Source organism: Eschrichtius robustus, chromosome 9 (genome assembly GCF_028021215.1).
Source record: "Eschrichtius robustus isolate mEscRob2 chromosome 9, mEscRob2.pri, whole genome shotgun sequence".
Classification (NCBI taxonomy): domain Eukaryota; kingdom Metazoa; phylum Chordata; class Mammalia; order Artiodactyla; family Eschrichtiidae; genus Eschrichtius; species Eschrichtius robustus.
The window spans coordinates 70,030,276-70,053,079 of NC_090832.1; the positions used below are offsets into that span (position 1 = coordinate 70,030,276).

The 22,804-nt window shown below is 38.7% G+C and overlaps 1 protein-coding gene across 1 annotated transcript; it reads left to right on the top strand.

The window, feature by feature from the left end:
• The first annotated feature begins 345 nt into the window (after nucleotides 1-345).
• AKIRIN2 (akirin 2) lies at nucleotides 346-19,742 on the top strand. Its single transcript, XM_068551482.1, has 5 exons — nucleotides 346-1,164; nucleotides 15,868-16,011; nucleotides 17,833-17,982; nucleotides 19,046-19,117; nucleotides 19,395-19,742. Exons 1-5 carry the CDS (start codon nucleotides 930-932, stop codon nucleotides 19,403-19,405), a joined length of 612 nt encoding a protein of 203 aa, XP_068407583.1. The 5' UTR covers nucleotides 346-929; the 3' UTR covers nucleotides 19,406-19,742.
• The last annotated feature ends 3,062 nt before the right edge of the window (nucleotides 19,743-22,804 follow it).

The window sequence follows — 22,804 nt, forward strand, 5'->3', positions numbered from 1 at the left end:
ACCAGGACAACTATGTCCTGAATTTTAAAGATTTTTTTTGAGCCTGCTTTCCCCACTGGTTGGCTTTCTTTTCTCCCACTCTCTCTGAGTCTTTTCTTTTTTCTCTTTCGCTCTCTTCCTTTTACACAAGCTGTGTAGGGGGATTTAAATTCCAATCCGGAACTCGGAATCGCGCGCCTTGAATGACGGGAGTCGTAGTTTCCGTGACTCCTCCCTAACCGCTTTTCACGCCGATTCCTCCCGACAGTGAAAAACTACAACTCCCAAGAATGCACCACGAGGGTGGCCAGCCGCCCAGACGCACGCGCCCTGAGGCCGCAGGATTTGAATCGGCGGCGTTGTTATTGACGCCATATTGGGGCCGGCGGCGGGTGGAAGAGTCGTACAGTGGAGGGGGAAGCGGCTGGACGTGTTCGGTGGCGCTCCTGCCGCCGCCGCCGCCGCCGCCGCCACCGCCACCTCTCAATCCCGCCGCATCGACCGACGCTCTCTAGCTTCTGACGCTGCTCGGGCGTCTTAGGAGCCGCGTTGCAGCCTCACACCTCACGGGGCTGGTTTCGACTTCTGAGGGAGCCGGTCTCCGCGCAGGAGCGCCTCAGGCGCGGCGCAAAGCCCGAACGGACGGCGGGGGCGGCCGGAGCCTCTCCCGGGGGAACCGCGCCTGAGGAGGCGGAAGAGCCCCCCCCACCCCCGACGCGGCTGGCGTGAGCCGCCGCCACCGCCCCTCCCGCCCTCGCCCCGGCCGGCCCGGGCCACTGCCCCTGCCGCGGAGGCAGCAGCGGCGGCGGCGGCTCTGCTCCCCTTGCCGGCGCTTCGCCACCCGCCTTTCCGCTCTTGAGCCGGTCGGTTAGGCTCTTTTCGGGGCCCCGCTCTGCCCCCCTTCCCTCGTCCTCCCCTCCCCGACCCAACACGAGCCCGGCGCCCCGGCCATGGCGTGCGGAGCCACTCTGAAACGGACTCTGGATTTCGACCCGCTGCTGAGCCCGGCGTCCCCGAAGCGGAGGCGATGTGCGCCATTGTCGGCGCCCACCTCGGCCGCCGCCTCCCCGTTGTCGGCCGCCGCGGCCACCGCCGCCTCCTTCTCGGCCGCCGCCGCCTCGCCGCAGAAGTATCTCCGAATGGAGCCATCTCCCTTCGGCGACGTCTCCTCCCGCCTCACCACAGGTGGGACTCGGCCCCGCGGCCGCCGTGGGGGGAGGGGGCGAGAGGACGGGGGGGGGCCCGGGCCGCTCCGAGGGACTGGACTGCCGGACCGGCCCCCGGGCTTAGCGGAGCCCTCGGGCGACCACGACCACAGTCCTATTCACGAGCTCCTCCAGCCTCGGAGACACAATGGGAACGGCTTGGGGGGGGGGAGTCGGGAGCGGGGGGGTAGGGGCCGTGCCTCGCCGGGTATTGTGGGGAAGAGGAAGGTCCTTTTCTTTGCGCAGAGGGACCAGAATTGAGCGTTTCCGTAGTCTGGAGAGCCCAAGCGGAAATGATCAGAGAGGGTGCTACACGGAAATCTAGGCAAGCGAAGGGTCACGCGTTCACCCGACTCTCCGTGGCTGTCTCCCCGGCATCGATTGGTTGCACCTATCAAGTCTGGGACTGGGTGGTTGGAGGCGAGGCGGCAGCCCCTCCTCCCTTTCAGACATGGCTGATTTTAGTACGGAGGGGGTGGGGAGGGATGTCACTGGGGCGAGATCTAGGCCTGTCATTAATCACCCACAAGAACGCCACTTGGGCTGAGTCAAGACCTGTTTCCCTAGCAGGGTCAACAACAAAGAAACTGCTCTTCCCGAGTGCCGTAATCTGATCGCACTATACGTCTAGACCTTGAGAAACTCGAACTTTTAATGAAAAGCAAATTGTATTGAAAATCGGGGCTGAGTAGTTGCTTTTAGTTGGAAGTGCTTTATTTCTGCCCGACAAAGTCTGTTGGGCGAAAAAGCCCAGGCCTTGGGAATAATAAATCAACCCAAGATTCCAAGGGACTTTAGACTATTTTTGCTTTTCATCTTGAGACATTTCCTGAAAGTGACTGTGGGGAACTACCTTTTGGCTGCTTTGTACTGCATGTGTGTGTCCATTTTTTTTCTGTACTTTGAAAGTCCTTGTGTGCTCCTGGCACAGTCTTAAGATAGGTTTTTGTGGACTGGTAGTGTAAATGTTTCCTTTGTGTGTGTAGCCAGCAAAGGTTTCGTGTGTGTGAGCCTTTGGTAATAACGTGATCTGTAGACAAAGCCTTTTCATAATTTGATTTACATGTTTCTTTATCGTTAGCTTAAAAAAAAAATCTGTGGGCAGTATTTACCTGCATTTGGTAACTTCCATCTGGAATTGACTTAGTTTTGGTTTTTTTTCAGGTCAGATTTTTAAAATATCCTTCCCCAAATATATGGGGAGAACCTCAAATGCTTAGGCTACCATTTTTTGCTATTGAAACAGTGTCAAGAATGAGCTCCTGGTGGTTAACATTATTTTTAGAGTTTGTCTTTTTAGTGAAATGCTGTCATTGAAAGTTGAAATGATACTGTGGAGTCTGTACTTCATAAGGCCACTTAAAAATAGCTCTAGCTAACCAGCAGTAAATTTCATGGGGGGGGGTGTGAATTAATACATTGTTAGGTTTGGGAGTTAAAGTATATCTAAATGCTAAAATAGTCTTGAGCATATAAGGTAGGCCAGCTAGGGGCTATATTTGTTCTCACTTTAAAGGGAATTAATTCAGAAAGAATTGTGATCCTTTGCAAATTTGTCATTTCATTGATGTATTTGAAGTATTGGCTAATGCAGTTGGCTGCACATTATCTTACATTTCAGTTAAGTGGACTGTAATAGTAAAATGACTGGAATTATTGGAATCGTTTAAGCCTGCTGATTCAAATTCACATTTTCCAAAATATTGCTGTTTTGTTTTTCAAGGTGTTTTTGACATCTACTTGAAGTTTGATCATATCCTAACTCTAAAACCACACCCTGATATTTATTGAGTCTGTGAAAAGTTTTTTTTAGCTATTTCAGCTAGAGAAAAGCAGTTAAAATTGCATAACTTTTGAATTACTAGAATTTACCTTTTTAACTATGATTTTGAATGACACTTTACATGTAATTTAATTTAGCCTTGTGTTTACATGGCCAGTTTTGGGCATGCTCCTTTAATGGTTCTTGTAATCATGGTGTCATAATGGGAGCTGCAGTGTCGTGCAGGTATCAAAGAGCTTCCCAGTTTTCATGTCATCTAACTTGGAAATAATTTCCCCAAATACCTAATTTTTAGATTCCTATTTTAAAAGTGGTGATTCCTAAACTTTACAAGAGTGAATACCCATGTGTCCTTAGCAGAAATAAGTAGCTGGGATTGGGAACGGAAAGCAACTTACCAAATTGAGATTGACTGGGGCTCTATGGAAGCTCTTTGTTTTCACTTATAGTGAGTTCAAATATAATTTAAATAATATACAACTAGACTACTGAAGTGAATTATTTTTCAGAGCATGTGCACAATTTATCATGATTTTATCATTGTTCTCTGGATATGTATATAGTGTTTTGTGATATGTAGTTGAAGTCATGTTGAGGCTTTACTAGTAGTTTCAGGAACTAGGACATCTGTTTTAAACCCTAGCTTTGTTTTTTGTTTTTGTTTTTGTTTTAGTCATCCCAGGAAGGTTATTCCAAAGTTTGACTTGATGACTGTTATTTAAATCAATATTTTTCAAACTAGTGCAACTTAATACCAGGAAAAATGAAAGAGCTGGCAAATAAATTTTATTGGAACACAGCCATGCTCATTCTTTTTTTTTTTTTTTTAAAGTATTGTCCATGTCCCTTGCAGGCTACAATAGTGGGGTCGAGTAATTGTGACAGAGACTGTATTTTCCCAAAGCTCAGATATTTACTGTCTGGTCCTTTTCAGAAAAAGTTTGCCCAACCCTGGTTGAGGGTGTCAGCAGTGAGGTCTGTAATAACCCCTGAATGTGGAAAAGGAAAAGTGAATGATAACTGAAGGTGTGTGGGAGGGGAACCATTGGCTGTGGTTGGGAAAATGAATGCCTCTCCTAGCTTCATTAGTACTCATCCTGGCAAGTTAGTTGAAAACAGATTCAGAGTGTTCTATCCTTGTCGATTGGTTTTTGAAACATCTCAGAATATTATCATTTAGCCAAAAGATTATCGTGACATTCCCAAGAACAAAACTATTTTAATAAAACCAAAATATTATACTTGTCAGTCAAATCCAAGACATTGTTATTCATAATTGTGTAGTGAATGAATGAGTGGTTGAGTGAAGTGATCCCTCTATGGACTCAACCTATTTGTGAGTTTGCTAGGCACCTTTATATACATTGTTTGCCTTGTTACCATTGCTCTAGTCTGCCTTAGGAATTGAGTTGGATGAAGAGTTAAATTCCTTTGTAAAAACTCATTGTATTTGCTGGAAACTTGCCATCAAGAATGGAAATTGCAGCTTGTGAATGGGGAAGGGTTTACAGGAACTTAGATTGTTTTGTGGACATTGATACATGCCTGCAAATGGAGACACCAGCTGGCTTAAATGAAGTATAAATGGTTCTACACAAACAAATGAGATGTCTGTTGGAGGAGGCAACATTTCATTTCAGATGTCATTTATATTGAGCCAGAAGTGGTTTTAATATTTTGTGGTTATTTAGACAGCTGTTAAGTTGCTTCTAGTTTCTCAGTGGATTTGGCAAATAAACTGTTTTTAATGGTCTTTGTACTTTAAACCTGATATTTTATTTAGGACTGCGTATGTAGCTGTATTTATTTAATAGTTGTATGAATTATGCATTTAATAATCATGTACATTTATAGCCATTAAAAGCAGCATGCAGTTGTATTCATTATTGAGCTATTTTGTTTTGAAAGTAGGAAAATGAAAGCCTATCTTGAGCACAGAAACACATTGGGTAAACATGGCTAGATCAGAGGACAGGGTTGTTAGCTCTCTTTAGGTGAAAATGCTCCTAGCCACCATGGTTGCCACAGAGACGTACACTAAGATGTAAAGGAGAATAATAAATTTCTTCAGTTTTCTTGAAGGGCTTTATAGGAAAGAGAATATATTGGGTATTATTCAGATAGGTCTTTCCTATGTGTTTAGATAGACCCAGGAAGACAGTGATAGAAATGCTTTTGTTTTGAAAGGTTGAGAATAAGAGATTCATTGGAATTGCCCAGTTTTGTGTTATTTTTCCTCTTTGAAAAGAAACCTTTGATTCATCTTCCATTTAAAGAAGAATGCAGTAATGATAGCATAGGTTAAGTTTGGACCTCTTGGATAGTTGGTTCATGAAACAAGATAATGAATGGTACTGGGGTTGGGTCTTTTCAAGTACTCATAAGTGAATTAACCAGCAACTTAATGGTCCTTGCAGTCTTTGCATTAACACTGTGCTAGTACTGTTGACTCACAGAATGTTCTCTATGCATATGTGAAACCACAGTGAATTTCTTGCCTTTGAGAAGACTACCTACAAGGGTGGAATACTTGTTCAAGCCTATATGAACCATCTGCAGATGGTAAAGAGGTTTTCACAAATGAATCTAGTTTAAGAGATTCGTCTTCAATTTTACTGCTGAGCATAAGGATTCTAGAACTCAGCTTACCAATGTTTTACAACTTTCTAAACACCTGAGAAATGTGATGCATCAGTGGCAGTCTTGTAGCAAAGACCATTAGTTAAAAGGAACGTCCCCTGGATTTTGAGGGGATAGATGGGACTTGTAGAGTTTGAAAATAACCCCAGAGGTATTCTTATCTGCCATCCTTTCCCTCTTAGTTAATGTCTTACCACAAATAAAGTTTTAAAATATTAATTGAATGTATTTGTTGAATTAATCAAGCCTTGGCATCTCCCAAGGTTCTTAGAGACTCGGAAGTTTAAGGAAAAAAATACAATTTCATTTCTACTCCTCCTTCTGTACCACTTTTTCTTTTTAGATTGTTTTGTGACAATAAAGCCACAATATGTGACAACATGTATATTTTTTTAATTGTGACTCAAACAAATGAGTAGTAACAAGAAATACAGCATTTATTTAGTTTAAGACTTTGAACAATACTTTTTTGAGGTGCTTGAAGTCTACTTCTCAGTATTCCCTCATCTTTCTGGACAGTGATAAACATGGTTATGTGCGTTTCAGTATTTGAAATAACCCATTTACAAGGATTTTACCATTTTCAGAGATTTGCTGGTTTGAAGAATTACATTTTTAAAGATTTTATGTGATTTTTAGGAGAAAATATTTTGTAATATGAAGTTCTGAGCTTTCATTTCTAAAGGGATTGAATGATTTAAGTTAAAACAATTTTTTTTTGCATGATGAGAAGATACTGCAGTTATAATTGAGCAGGGAGAGAATGCTTGCAGGTAAATTAAAAATCTACTGTATGTCAAGTTGTCAGCTTTGATATTTATTTTCAGCCTTTTGATCAAAATTTTGCATTATGCCAGATTGTGTAATCTTTCTTGTGATGATAGGTTTTTTGGGGTAGTGGTAGTGGTTTTTATCTTTCCAACGCTAGAAAAACAGCTCAGAATATGCTTGTAGTTTGTCTTGGAGTATAACTTTCTTCCTCCCTTTACAAATCGTAAGTCATTAATTTTTATCTGTCACAAATGTCATAGGCAGATCATCCTGAAGTATAAATGCTTTGCAACATTCTGATTTTATTAAAATGTGACCTTTTATTACTGTGATTTTTTTCAGTAATACAACCTTTGAGTTTGACTTAGTTTTTAATTTCTATATCTATTCATGTATCTGGATTTTCTCAGGATTATTAAAAAATCTAAATACTTCCTCTAGAAGTCACTTGTTCAAGCTTTTATGAACCTCATAAGTTTGAGTTCCAGATTCTATGCTGGTTAGGCAAAGAAAAGACAAAGTCTGTCCAGGGACTGACAGAGCTGCCACTGCTGATAACTTTTTAAAGCCAGCTAAACTTGAATAAAAATACCATAAACTTTATGCTTTATCAAAATACCTATTTTAATTCTTTGTGGACAGTTGTCCACATTAGCATTATTTTCACCTTTGGCAGCCTAAGCATTGAAATTGGTTTACTTAATTAAGTCACACTTTTACTATTGAAGTTTATGTATTGGCTGTTTCTGAAAGTGTTCTAGTCTGTGGTGTGCATTCTGACTTTGGTTTATTAGCATTTATCTTCATTTCCATTAATGTTAATTCTTAGAAAACTCCGTCTAAAGATCAAACTAAAGGGAGGAAGTTTGGAGGGAGGGACCTGGAAGAGTTGATTTTCTTTCTTTTGTTTCTTTAAAAAAAAAAAAATAGTATCATTGAACTGATGTAGCAATTGAAGAATAGAATGTGGAGTAGAATTTGAAAGATTGCAGAAAGCCAACTTTTCAAACATTACTTTCCTTGAACTTTGCCTTTTGTTACAGAAGATTGCCTTGTTCCTAGTGCTGATACATAATTCTCTGGAAGAAAAACTTGTCTAAGCAGTATAATTGGTTAAAAGTGTAGGAGGTTTTAGGTGGTTGTGACAGAACAGGGGAACCTGATCCATGGCCCAAGGTGAAATAGTACATTATCAGAAGCTGGTCTTGTAATCAGTCCTGTATGTGTGGTAATGCCGACCTACCAATTTAGAGTAATTCCTAACTTTGGAAACACCGATAAAACATTCTGGTCAGTTATAGATGCCTGTCCTCAGCAGGGGCTGTTTAGAGACACTTGAAGCATCCTTTTTATAAGTACCCGGATATAACATGAAAATTTCTTATTTTTGTTACAGCCAGTGATTGCAATTGCAGGGCTCTAGGTAAATGAGAATTATGCTCCATTTTGGTCACTACCTTCTTAACAGTCATAGAGTTTGACGTTTCAGTGTATGAAGTATTAATAATAATGGCAGTGGATCCCTCTATTCTAAGTGACGTCCTGCTTTTTAAGAATTCGCTCTCCTCATTGTGATACATTTTAATTTCAGGTACTTAGCGGAATATTGGCTAGGTGTACTAATACTGGAGAGGGTAGTAGATGTTAAGAGGTTAGGTCCTGAGATCAGGCTTGGGTTTACCTTCTTTCAGCTGTATGACCTTTCAGAAGACATTGAAGCAAAGCCTCATTTTCCTCATCTGTAAAATTACGCACATGATTATAGTAGTATCTGCCTCCTAGGGATGTTGTGAGAATTAAGAGCATTTCTTGTCCCTGAGTGCTGGCGATAGTTACAGTAGGGCAACTTCAAACAGGACTTTTTACATTGTCCATCAGTCCTGCCATTTTTCAGTGAATAACCATGCCTTTTACTTCACAGAAAAAATAGAGGCCATCAAATGGTAGCTTCTTCATTTTTCCCAGTACCAACACTACCAATGTTTGTGCCTATGTTTTTTTTGTATCATTGAGGAAGATTAAATGAGATAGTGAGGGAAGGATCCCACTTCTCTCCAAAGGAACCTTATCCTCTGATTTTTATCTCTCAACCAGATCTTTGCTTTTGGCTTTAAATATGGTCAGGCTTCTCATTATAAAGTAAATGAAGCATCCTCATTTTCCTCCAGCAGTCATCCAGATTTCTCCACTTCAAAACCAAATTCAAAGAGCTTTCAGGTAGTCTACTTGCTTCCATTTCTTTGGCTCTCAACTTACTCCTAGTATATTTGTATCTCAGACAGCTCTTGTCAAGCCACTGATGACTTGCATGGCACACAATCAATCCTCATCTTGTTTGACCTTTCTTATTACAGCATTCGCACTGCTGACACTCCCTTCTTTTTGAAATACCTTTTGTATTTTAACCTTCTGCGATAGCACTGTTTTCTTCCACTTCTCCAGCTGCTTCTCAAGCTGCTTTTTGTCTTCATCTGGCCATAAACTTAGGAGTTCTTTAGTTCTAGGTTCAGCTCCATTCCTGTCTAGCTTAATAGCTCCCTGAGTGATCACATGCATGCTCCTGACTTCCTACAGGTGACTTTCTAATTTATATCTTTAGTTCAGGCTGTTCCTCTCAGGTCCAGCCATGGGAAGTTTAGACTTTTTATTGTCATACCTTCCCAGAAGGCTTTCTTTGCCCAGAAGTCAGAATTTTCTCGAAATCTGTTGACTTTTAAGTATTCACAACTAAGTTACAAAATACATGGGATAAACAAAAGATGTCTGTAGGTTTCCAATCAGTGTCTTCTGGCGTGAGAGACAGTCTTACTTGCTCTTTTTAAAGCAGACAGAATGGAAAAGCAAATGCATTTGTCTACTTTCAATCACATAATGAATATAAAATTCATATAAATGAATCAATATATGTATGTTACTGTCATGTAATGAATCTCTTTAAGTAGGTCCAAGTTTAAATTGATTTACAGAATATTTTCCTGCTTGGGGGGGTGGTATGTCTGTCTCCAAACGACAAAAGCCATCCAGGTGAGAGTGGCAAAATGAATTAGATCATCCTTAATATTTTGATACTTGTAATAATCTCTGCTGTTACTGCTTTCCTTCTCTTCCCCTCCATTTCGTGGCATGTCCAATAATACATAAACCAAGCACTTTTTTTTTTAATTGCCACAGTAGAGGAGTTACTATTTTAAGCAGGGGATAGAAATTTAAATGCCCATAGTTCAGGCAAGTAATAAAAATGAGTGAATGAGGTGAGGACTTGTGAATTCCAATCTTGCTCCTGGCCTGCAGTATCACCTGGAAACTCAATAGAAATGCCTAACTCAGTCTCCGTCCCTCATATTCTTCATTTTAACAAAATCCCCAGGTGGTTTGCGTGTGCAAAGCTTTAGAAGCACTTGAGAACTTAAGCCCAAAAGGTAGCAGCCGCTCTTCAGCTGAATTTTGCCACATAGTCCAATACCTCCTCACCACTCCCCCGCAACAGCAGTAGCCAAAAATCTGACTTTTAATGTAAAATCACCCAACTTTTAAATGTTGGCCACATTGTTTTAAAAAGAAAGTATTCAGGCCAGACATGTCTTTGGGTTCCATTTAGCTCCTAAATCATCAGTTTGCAGCCACTGGTTTCCAGGTGTGCTGTATCTCGATATTTATGTGCATATGTGTGTTTTTGGGTGTCCTAATGTGTGTTAGGGTTTGTTCTTTAGCTTGATTGTGCTGCCCTACAGTCCTCCTCAAGGAGTCTGCTCTCTGTCCTTCCAAACCTTACCTTGTTTTGATGGCCCATGGTTAATTGGAATAGAAGCTGAAACTTGCCTTGGCACTGAATGTTTTCTGTAGCTTGCATATTTGGGTTTTGGATTTTGGATGGTTCAGTTTCCCCCTTCTCTTCACCATTTACTTCTTTTTTTTTTGTTCTTATTACTTGGTGTTTTCCTAGCTTGTAAGCTATTTGAGAAGACATTTGCAGATAGTAAAGAAGTAAACAACAAAAGCAGCATGGTTAACATATATCCCTTTAGAATCTAGTGTAATATAAAATAGAGGTATGAAACTTCTTGGATATCAGGGAGGAGCTACCTGCTGATTGAGCGTTGTTGGTCTCCTTGCATTAGTGACTCCCACTGCGCAGTTATTTTGTAATTTATACTTCAACCTGAAGGATTTTAATAAATTGAGCCATTTATTTCAAGTAAGTAATCATTGGCTACTGTAGTTCCAGTGAAATAATAGAATTTGACCTGTAGTAATTATAGTTATTTCTCCTCTTGTAGGAGATAAATGAATGCCTCTTATACAGTAAAATATTATGTAATGTAAATTTAGAATCTCAGCCAGTTGCTTTTAAAGTACTGTAGCCAATATCCTAGTGTTTATATAATTGTGTGTAGCTATATTATGCTTACTAGGATTCATGGTAATCCAAATAGAAGTTAAAACTGTAGATACAACTTAACAATCTTGTGTTAAAAATTTGGTTCCAGGTTCCTTTGACATAGCAATAATTTTGAAGTAAATTTAAAATGGCATCAGCTCATTCTTTTTAGTTAGATAGCTCTTGGCTGGATAAGAACATTGTCCTTAAGTTTCCCTCAAGGAGTCCATAAGAACTGTGTTAGTTTCTGATCAGATAATCTGGGAGAATAGCTGAATTACAAAGGTGGGTCTCCATAGCAACTCTGAATTCTGTGTGTTTTAAATTATAAAGTAGACATGGCAATGTCTGTGTAGTTCTGAGCTCTAGATTTGGTCTGTTATTTTATTTGGAACAGTTTCCGTTTTAGGTCTTAATGGCTACTGCAGGTTTTCTGTACTTAATTGTGTACAGATTTTTCATTTTATTTGTGTTCCTCCCTAGCACTGACAGGCTTTCAAGATATATTTCATTTTTAATCCCATTGTTTGAGTTAAATCTGGATGAACTTTTACCTTGTTTTTTTTTTTTTTAAATACGAAGCAACTTTCACAGAAGCGATCATTTATTTTTTTATATTTATTTTTTATTTCTGGCTGTGTTGGGTCTTCGTTTCGCGCGAGGGCTTTCTCTAGTTGCGGCAAGTGGGGGCCAACTCTTCATCGCTGTGCGCGGGCCTCCCACTATCGCGGCCCCTCCTGCTGCGGGGCACCGGCTCCAGACGCGCAGGCTCAGTAGTTGTGGCTCACGGGCCCAGTTGCTCCGCGGCACGTGGGATCTTCCCAGACCAGGGCTTGAACCCGTGTCCCCTGCATTAGCAGGCTTTTACCTTGTTTGTTTTCAAAGGTACTCCATAGAGAAATTAGCATATTGGTGATAATAAAGGGGTTTTACACAACTGAACTTAAAACTGTTAACGAAGCCTTACTGTTTGATCTAGTAATTATGTCAGTAGGAAAACAGGAAGTCCATCCATACAAGTCTGGAGCAAAAAGTTTAGTTTCACATATCACCAAGTTTTAGACATCTTATGGTTATGGACTCTAGAGAGATACTTGACAAACCCTCACCCCCACCCCCCATTTTGTGGTTCTCCTTTAAACACATTTCTGGTTGCTTTTAATTCCATTTTCCCTTTGCTCTCAGTCCCATCTTGATGCTGTTTCTCTTACCATTATCAACTCAGTTATTTTTTTTATCCCGTCAACTTTCTCCTGCTTATATTGTTGACCTTGTTCTTTGTGACCAGGGTTTTTCAAGTAATCATTGGCAACAAAGATGAGTAAACAGGCTTTATTGCCTCAGGCCAGGCCTTTCTTTTCTTTTCACATTTACCTAGGTTTTTTTGTTTATATGTATTTTTTAATATTCCAAAGGAATAAGTGCTGGCTCACTGACAGTCTGCCTATTACGGAGGAGAATTTTATTAGCATTCTCAATGGTATTTACTGATTTGAGAATGCAAATGTCATTAGTCATAAATTTGCTAATTCTGACCTGCACTTAACCTAGTACAGTGCAAGAAACTCTTACAAGTATTTTACAGTTAACCTTTGAACAGTGTGGCCTTGAACTGACAGGTCAATAGTAAATACTATAGTACTTCACCATCCAAAGGTGGTTAAATCCAAGGATGTGGAACCCCGCCGACGTGGAGGAACCGTACTCTTGGATACAGGGGCCAACTACAAGTTAATGTGGATTTTCAACTGCGGAAGAGTCTGCACCCCAAATCCCCATGTTGTTCAGGGATTGACCGTATAGTACAAGGGTGATGTAGTTTTAAGGATTTTGAAAAGGGATATACCACAACCATTTGTAGTGTAGATTGTCGTGAAAATAACTCCATATTTTGCTCCAAGTGATTTGCTGCAAATTTAATCTTTGCTTCATAAGCCAAATATGAAGTCTGCATGATTAAAACTGATAATGTTAGTGAAGCTTTATTTGACTTTCTTTAATGGACTGGTAAATTTTTTTGGCAACACCATGTCAGAAGTTACGTGTACTTGGAATAAAATGTCACATTCTAGTTTGATAAGAGATGGCTAGATTTAAGTAGTTTAAGACTAAGTAGACATAGGTACTTTATTGATGTCTGGAAGGCCTTTATCCACCTGGCATGGAAGCAACTAAAGTTGGCCAAATATGTAGGTTGAGCTTAAAATGTGAATTGTGGAATATTGAATTTGGGGAGATTTCTTGGTTATTAGCTTCAAAACTGCATATACCTCTGAACCAAGATAACGTGAACTTGAAGCTTGTAGTTAGCTTTTTGCTACTTTGAACATTGAGGGTTTTGGTCAGGTTAAATTGGACCATTCGCTTCATAACGTTGTTGATCACATGTTACCAGTATTAGGGCATCTGAGGGCACAGTGAGGCTTAGATGACATAGTTGTATCATAATAGATATAAAAAGCAGTGCAGTAGCATTCGAAATTCTTCAGCTCTAACTGACAGTAATCAAGTGTTGGCAAAGATGTGGAGAAGCTGGAACTCATACATTGCTGGTGGGAATGCAAAATGTACAGTTACTCTGGAAAATGGTTTGGCAGTTTCTTACAAAGTAGAGCTATGCACTTACCATATAATCAGGCCATCCAGTTCCACTCTTAGGTATTTACTCAAGAGAAATGAAAATTTGTCCACCTATAGACTTGTACTTGAATATTCATAATAGCCCCCAATTGGAAACAATCCAAATGTCCACTAAAAGGAGAACAGTTAAGTTGTGATGTATACACAATGGAATACTAATTAATAAAAAGGAATTACGGTTTGATGCAACATCATGTATGAATCTCAAAAGCATTTTGCTAAGTGAAAGAAGGCAAAAATCTACACTCTTTTAGAAAAGACAAAACTATAATGACAGTGGATAAGTAGCAGTGGTGTTGGTAAAGGTGGTGAATAGGAATATGAGAGAACTTTTGGGGGGTGATAAAGTTCATTATTGTGGTTGTGGTGGTTCCAGGACTATGTATGCACTTGTCAGAACTCATCAAACTACATTTAAATTGGTGAATTCATTTGTAAGTTATGCCTTACAGTTCCTGTGCTTGTAATGATGTCTCTTATTAAGTATTAGATGGTATGGCGATTTTATAAAGCTACGTTATGTTAATCCTAGGCTAGATCTTGTTTGAGACTTTCAGATGAACAAATTGAGTCTGTTACAACTATTCTTTTGGTACATCTTAGTTGTACTTTGATTTTGTGAAGCAAAAGGAAGAATAATCTGTGTGGTGATCAAAGAATAAGTCACACAAAAGAGGTTAAGATTAAGTTACTTTGTGCTAATATATTTGAACTCTTTCGTTGTGAATAAACTTTAGGATGCTTTGAATGACACTTTTGATGAGGATGATGGTAGCTTTGAACATAAAATGATAAATGAGTGAAGCTTGCTATGAGATCGAAACATCATTATTTTAGAAACCTTTTAGAATATCGCTACTGAAAGAGTTGTTATTTAAGAAAAATGAGGATATGTGTGCCTGACCTGGTTGGTATAGAATGTTGCACTAGTTTTATTGGTCACCTGTGAATCTTAGGAAGCCTGTGTCTATCAAGGTGCTTAACTGTTCAATAGACAGCCATTTTATTTCACACTGGTAACTTTGTTTTTAAATTATAAACAATTTCACATAAATGGAAAAGGAGTGAACATGACCATGTTTAATATAAACAAATGTTAACATTCTGAAAAATATTAAATACATTCACACAACCATCCTGAGGTTAGTTATTCCAGTGTGTGAGTTCGCATTCATGTGTATGTAAACAGATTTGTTTACACACAACATTTACATAAATGGAATCTTCACTGGATATATCTTTTGCAGCTTGTTTTTATTTTTTAATTGATTTCTAATTATCAATACAATAATGAAACTGGCAGAATCTAAATTCTTACGGGACTGATTGATGTCCCCTCAGTCTTATCTCTCAAAAGCCCTAAAAGTCCTTACTGGGAAATAAAGTGAAAAGAGAGATGAGAAGTATATACCTAAAAAAAAAAGCAAAAAACAAAAAAACCTCTAGTATTAAATTTTTTAAAAAGGATTGTTTTCATCTTACATACATTTTTAGCCTTCAATTGAGTTTCAGTTCATTTTGAAATTGCATCATTGAATTGTTAAAATTATACTCCATTATATTTATGAAACATTTTATTGCCTGTTATTTCTGTTTTGGATTGGGATTAATAAACTTCTTGGGATGTAGTTTTCATGTGGATAACCTATTAATTTAGGAACTATGGTGGTGGTGAGAAAGTGTTTGGAGGGGAGTGGAAACCTCAGGGAGGGATTTTCTGGAGAGGCTAAATGATAACTATTTTGAATTAGAAATCTTCTAAAATGTATCATACTGGCCCTAAGGAGATATGTTCCTTATACTTTTTTATTCCTGGTTTGGTTGAAGATAATGGCACCTGTGGTGTAGTGGTTCTTAATTGAGTATCTGTTACGTACCAATCACTTTACATGGGTTTTTACCCCAAAGATTCAGAACAGTACTTTGCTGCTAATGCTGTAATATTCATCAATTCTGTTGAGCTTAATATTAATGGCTATGGCCATTTAATGTATGATGATTTTTTAGTTCACATCTACTCTGTCATTTTGCTGACCTGCTACTGTCACTTCTCACTGGTGTGTGACTGTATTTACATAGTCCTTCCTGCTTCTAATTATTTATGGTCTTAGAAAAACCTGTTAGTTTAATAGTTATGTGTGTGGTGAATAAATGACCTTTGAGTTTGGTACTCTTCAGAATCTGAGTTAAATATGTGTTTCAGTTCACAGACTCCCTTATCTTTACGTTGAATGAAAACCTTATTTTTTACTAGTCAGTGCTGAGAAAGAATGGTACTGTAGAATAGCTGGATTCCAGGTGGTGTGTATGTGCTATTTCTGAATGAGTGTCCCCATTATGCTGAAACTAATTCCTCCCAGAACATAAGTTTTCTAGATATTATTTGAAGAGAATATTTTTGGTAGAACCCAACCTATTTTTTTTTAACTTGAAAGTTTATATCTTGCCAAATTTTGACTTTTTTCTTTTAGAACAAATTCTGTACAACATAAAACAAGAGTATAAGCGCATGCAGAAGAGAAGACATTTAGAAACTAGTTTCCAACAGACAGATCCATGTTGTACATCTGATGCACAGCCACAGGCATTTCTCCTCAGCGGACCAGCTTCACCAGGTAATAACAGACTTACTAAGTAACATTTCCTTTCACTTATTATGGGAAAAAGTAATACAAGTTGCCTTCGGTCATCAAGCTCCTATTTCTCCCCTTGATTAAAAAAAAAAACATTTATACAAATTATTCATGATCTCTTAAAAATATGGTACAAAAGTAAGTAATAGCCACCTGGATTCTCATGACTCAAAGGCAACCACCTGTATATAGTATCTCCTAAGTGGACTTCCCCATAAATGCTATGATTTGTAGCCTCCATTTAAAAAAAAAAAAAAAAAGATATAGCCACATGTTTCTCTATTAGGTATAGATGTACCTTGCCATGGCTGAATACGATGCCATTTTATGGATTTCCCATAATTATTTAATAATGATAGATAGACTCAGAATTTCTGCTATTACAGTATTTACAAAAATGTCCCTGAACATATACCCTCACATACTTTTGTTTTAGGATAGTCCCTAAAGGTTGATAATTTTGATCCTGTATCAGTTTTTTCCCTGCCTCTTGTTGGAGAGAATAGTTTGCAAATACACTTTTTAAAATTTAAGATGTAAAACTCAGGGCTGTTTGAAGTGAAGGGAAAGTAAAACTTCTTACTAAAGAAGAGCCATCAAAAATGGTTCTTACTTTAGTAAAGTTCTCAGCAAAAATAGTTTTTTGTGTGACAGTAGTTGCCTGCTTGCCTTGCCTTCCCTTCCCTCCCAGCAGGGATAGGAAAACCAGGCAGAATAAGAAAACAAACATTCACAGGCTATAAAACAGTCAAATAAAATTAGATAAGGAAACATGAAATTGTTCAGAACTAAATTCTGCAGTATTCCTGCCAGTTTGGTGGGTCAGGTATAAGTGGGTGAAACTTGGTAAGGGGAGGTGACGGTAAGACAAGACTCTACCCTCGGCGGGAACCAAGCCCATCATAATTCATCACTTTACTTCTTACAAGATCAGTGAACTGGCAGTCTCAACTAACAAAGCTGCGAATTTGAAAGTAGATAGAGCCTTACTTTTTAGTAGCTGTGGACTGAAGCTGGTATAGTTTATTCTTATATACCAGAATACAAGGATTCTGGTATTCTGTTACATCTTGTTGGTAGACACAGCACAAAAAAACATTTTTTTTTTTTTTTTTGGACATACTGGTCCCAGCCATGCAAGTTATAAGGAGCAAGTGAAAAGAGGAATTGGGGCAGATAAACAGGACAAACAATTGATAGCAAACGTGTGTATTTGTATGTGTCTAGAATACTTGCAGCAGTGTTACCGTGGATGACTATCATAATCCTGAGTTCGCAAAGATTAATAATTTTCAGATGTTCTTTTCAAGAAAAGAGGAATGTTTTTGGAAAATCAAAGTGCCTTAAGTAATACTTTTAAGAGGAATGCATTCTGAAGAAATCTATCTGAGTGGCTGCTACATTAATAATATTTAAGGATGCTGAACCGTGAAATTTAATGTTGAATATTAGGGATATATTCTCAGTATTTCTTTTTATAAAGTCTCTTCTAGCTAATATCATTAATTTAAAAACAAAAAATTAAGTTTTGTATCTTGTCACATTGTCTCCACTCATCTTCACACTTTTTTCCCCCTTATATTTGATGGCATACATCTTGCTGTGTTCTTCCAAAGCCATAAGCTGATAGGATTAAACCTGTTTTAAGACTAAGGAGATGCTGTGCTAAAAACTGATAGAAAAATGCTTTTATTGATATATGGGCATTGAAAACATCCAAGTGAAACCTCCTCAGTTAGATGATGCTTTCTGTGACGGCTCTAAATCTGGTGCGGTTTTTGTTGTTGTTCATGTTGTACATAGGGACTCCATCAGCAACCTCCTCACCATTAAAAAAAGAACAGCCCTTATTCACTCTACGGCAGGTTGGGATGATCTGTGAACGTTTATTGAAAGAGCGTGAAGAGAAAGTTCGAGAAGAGTATGAAGAAATATTGAACACAAAACTTGCAGGTATGAGATGAGTTTTAGAGTCTCCCAGAAACTCATCCTAAGAAATGCATTCTTTCCCACATACACTTCACATCAGTTAAATTACCCTTTCTATACACGGGTACAGGGTATTTTCTAAGAACCAGAGAATTTCAGTTCAAGAAAGGAAATGAACTTACCTATAGCTCACGGTCCTCCTTAGTGACCTTAAGAAGTAGTATGTTAGCCATGGAGATCAGCAGCAGTATTAGGGAACTAGATTTTTCTTTTGGTATACCCTGTGCTTTGGCTGTTTACTTAGCTCAATTTGTTTGTGGGTTTTTTGACTTTGTATCTTTCATGATAATTTTGCCATCAGTTCTGGACACTTGAAGTAATCTAACTGGCACTGTGTACCTAATTTTAGAGTATCAAGCTGCTGCGGTCTTCTTTAAATTATCCCAAAAACTATTTTTTCCCCATAAAATTTGGTAATTTAAGTGTAGTAAATATATTATGTATGGTAACTTAATCAGAATTTCCCCCCGGATTTTTAAGCCACAGATTTTTACTGGATATTGATATTGTAAACTTCTTGATTAAGGAGTTAAATCAGTCAAGGTGCTAATATAGGTAAGAGAATTTGCTTAGTTATGTAACATCTTTTTCTGTGGCACCTGATTAGGTTACAGGTGGATGTATCATATATTTTGGATGTATGGATGTATCATATATTTTGCTACGCTTTTGTTGTCCTGTTTCCCCTCATTGCAGTAAGTTGCCATTCACAGACCACTTATAATAACTTTCAGAGGAGAAAGGTATCTTTTTATTTCAAGCCCTTTAAATTTAATAGGTTAAGAAATAAGCCCCACCCAGCCTATACATGAGGTTGTGTGATTTGAACAAATGTAGGTTTCCTGACTAAGCTCCATGCTCTTTCCATTTGATAAGCTATTATTACTGAGGTTTTGTGTCTGATTAAGTGCCAGCTTAGAATTGTCTCACTATATATATTGGACTTTTCAGTTTGTGTAGCTCTAATATATTAGAGAAGAGGGCATTTTTTGCAAATCATGCAATTGATGTTTATCTTTATTTATAGAACAATATGATGCATTTGTGAAGTTCACGCATGATCAAATAATGCGACGATATGGAGAACAGCCTGCTAGTTGTAAGTATTTCATCTTTAAACCAAAAACAAGACAGTCTTTTACGGAGAAGACGTTTGTTATAATTATAGTTTATTATAATTATCTTCATACCCAAGAAGAGACTTTAACAGAAAATCATGGAGAAAAAGTTTGGAGAGAAATAGGCAGCAAGACTTTACTAAGGCTTACTTTTGGTTACTTAAATACCTAGGGGCAAATATATTAGGGATGAAGATTTGGCATGTGTTTAAATTTTGACCTGAACTTAGCACTAATTTTCCTTTTTTCTCCCTTTAGATGTTTCATGAATCATGTTTTCTGCATTTGTGGGCTGCCTTGTTCCTTGTTGAGTTGTTGCAAGAGGTCCCAGTTATGACATGCAGCAATGCCAACACCCCCTGTGAATACAGGTTGTTTCAAGCTTTCATCAGTGGCAACCACTCCTAGGCAGCAACCGGTTTTGGAAATTTCCTTGATGTCAGTACCACCCGGATGTGGACCTTTGCTACCTGTATTAATGCCAGTGGCCTCATTTGCTGTATCATTACAATTTGGCTTCTTATATTAATGTTTGGAAAGGATTAAAGCTGGTATTCTAAGAACATGCCCTTCACTGGTTGTGTAAATAAAACTGTAGAATGACAATTCAGATGAAGTTAGTGTGATTTTAATTGTGCACTACAACCAAGCTGTAACCAGTTATTAATAATGTAGAGTGTAATCCCAGGACATTATTAAGCAAATAGCCTTCAGTGCTTCCTGTGAAATAGTGAAGGAGGAGGGCATTTCTGTACTCCAGGGCTTCTTGGGGTTTCAGAATGGGTTTATATGATTCCCCCCCCCCCACCCTTTTTTGGTAGTTTTTATTTATTCTATCAGTCTTTTTAACAAATGTTTATGGCTGCATTTTTTTCCCAGTGTATCATTGTTTTACTGCCCTTGTAGTACTGGAATTTAGTTGGAAGAATAAAACATTTACTTCTAATCTGCTTGTTTTTAATGTACAGATGGGTAGTATTTGAATAAAGCCAGTGTTTTAAATGTAAGCATTGTCCAGGGATCAGTGAAGTTAATAAGATTTCAAAATCAGTCTTTTCACGTACCAAATAATCTAAGATTTGAGTGCTATTTTCACAAACTGAGTTCTGACTCCAAAGTGTTTCTCTTCTGACTGCATGATAGGTTAAATAATAGGTCAGTTTTAACAACTGTAGAATTTTTACTTTTTATTTACTTTTTAATTTATTTATGGCTGTGTTGGGTCTTCGTTTCTGTGCGAGGGCTTTCTCTAGTTGCGGCAAGCAGGGGCCACTCTTCATCGCGATGCGCGGGCCTCTCACTATCGCGGCCTGTCTTGTTGCGGAGCACAAGCTCCAGACGCGCAGGCTCAGCAGCTGTGGCTCACGGGCCTAGTTGCTCCGTGGCATGTGGGATCTTCCCAGACCGGGGCTCGAACCCGTGTCCCCTGCACTGGCAGGCAGACTCTCAACCACTGCGCCACCAGGGAAGCCCAAGAATTTTTACCTTTTTTAAAGGACATTATATAAAAGCATGATTCAGCACATCTAATTCCCTTTCCATACATGCTTTCCAAACACAGCTCTCCTATAATGAAGAAGTGAGCAAAAATACTTAAGTGAATTCTTTTGTTAAATTCTATTAACATGTTTCTACTAATTAAGTCATAAATATACTGGGACATAAATATTTATAATTGACCTAATTAGTGGAATACACAAAAAGAATTTTTCCCCTTTTTAACTTTAGTGATTATATTTCACCAATTCTTTCTTTAAAACAAGGCCAAAAAGTGGTATAGGGCTTTCACAAGATCCCCAGGTAATTCGTATGCCCATTAAGTGCCTGAGAAACATTGGTATAGTGCAGGGTGACCTTAAGTAGGGTGGATAATTCTACTTGGTTTTAATGGACTCATTCTCAACCTCAGCATTGGTGACAATTTGGGCCAGATTGGTTCTTTGTTGTGGGGAGACTTATCTTGTGTGTTGTGTAGGAGGTTCAGCAGCATTTCTGGCCTCAACCACTAGATGCCAATAGCACCCTCCCCCAGTTGTGACAACCAAAAAAATGTGCCTCCAGATACTGACAGATGTCCGGGGTGGGGGAAGAAAACAGTCCCCAGCCGAGAACCGCTGGTATAGTGGGACAGCATTTCAGAACGCAAGCAGTAAGTTAAGACGTGGAGGAGGGGGGCAGAGCAACTGTAAACATGCTTTATCCCTTCTCACCCCAAAATGACGAACATTCTTTTATATAATAAGCATGTGTGAATTTTTATGCAGATTTAAATTTATAAAAGAGCTGGTTTTTATATTTAGAGGGCAAGATATGCTAAAAGGAAATCAATCAGTGCTGGCAGTCTGAATGGAGCCACAAGTAATATGTTTTCATTCTAGATTCAGCTTTGATCAAGAACAAAATTTCCTCCATAGCCAAGTTTCTGCTGTCCACCTTAGCAAAATGTCCTAGCTCATAGGCTCCCTACTGATTTTAAGTAGTGTGTGAGGTAATTTCAGAAAATAAAAAATGCGGGCAACTTCTTGGACTTAGTTAATCCAAGATTTAGATGGACCCAGTAGGTGGTGATTAGTGCAAATCACCAGCCGCACTCTGAGTTCCCAAAGAGCCCTGAAACTGCTTCTAGTAAGTAAGTATCTACAGACTTTAGTGTGCTAACAAACAGTCATCTTATTCTTTTACAGTAAAAGGCAGTGCTGGTGTGCTGCTGTACTCAGGTTACTGTAATGTGTTCAGTAAGTCACTATTAACAAGGCACATCACCAGGTACAGTTCTTTGTATTAGGAAAAACAGGCACAGGCAATCTGAAAAAAATAAAGATTCTAGGTTTAAAAATATCAAAGCTATCTTTGGCCTACGGCAAGACCTTATATCCCTACAGAAAATGGTTTCCAAATGAGACACTGATTGCATGAGCAGTATTAACTGGGGTGCTTTCCCAGGTTCTACCCACAGAGACTGCTTTAGAAGACTAAAGAAGTGGGGAGGGAAGACTTGGAATCTGTTTAAATATGCTCCCCCACTGATCCAAGCAGCTAGGGTTGGAAATGAAACGACTATACGATATTTGCCTTGTTAGGGTTCTCTTTACTCCCTTACTTCACAATTATACAGTAATCGGTGTTAATAAGTGAATATCCTGCTCAAGCACCTAATGAGCTTGTCCTTGTCTACTCATTGGTAGGGCTCCAGCAATTCTCTGCTCCTGCCTCTGCCCTAGGTGAGGAGCATTAGCTCATTCAAAGACAGGGCCAGCAGTCCTCTCCTGCCTCCATTTCCTTTCTCTGTACTAGATCATTCCCATAAGCATAATAAACATGCTATTATTAAGTCTTTTGATCTTATAATCCCTCTCTAGCTATTACCTATTTTTCTGTTCTATAACCTTTAAAGCAGAACTCAAGAATTTTCTAAATTTCCAATCTTCTCCTCCCCCCCTCCTTTTGTCACCAAATTTTTTTATTAGGAAAAAAAAATCAAAACATAAAAGCTGAAAGATTGGTCCAACGATCCACTTAAAGGGAACAATTATTTTGCCATATTTGCTTTATATGCTTTGTATTTTTATTTTATTTGCTTTATATTTTTATTTTATTTGCTTTATATTTTTAACTGCTTCAAAGAACGTATACATGATGCATCTAAGAACAAGGGGTTTCTCCTACAT

Excerpts from the sequence above, each read along its gene's own strand:
- AKIRIN2 (XM_068551482.1), top strand. The coding sequence starts at position 930 with ATGGCGTGCGGAGCCACTCTGAAACGGACTCTGGATTTCGACCCGCTG. Across the intron at positions 16,012-17,832 it reads CAGCGGACCAGCTTCACCAG|GGACTCCATCAGCAACCTCC; the intron begins GTAATAACAGAC and ends TGTTGTACATAG. Across the intron at positions 17,983-19,045 it reads ATTGAACACAAAACTTGCAG|AACAATATGATGCATTTGTG; the intron begins GTATGAGATGAG and ends CTTTATTTATAG.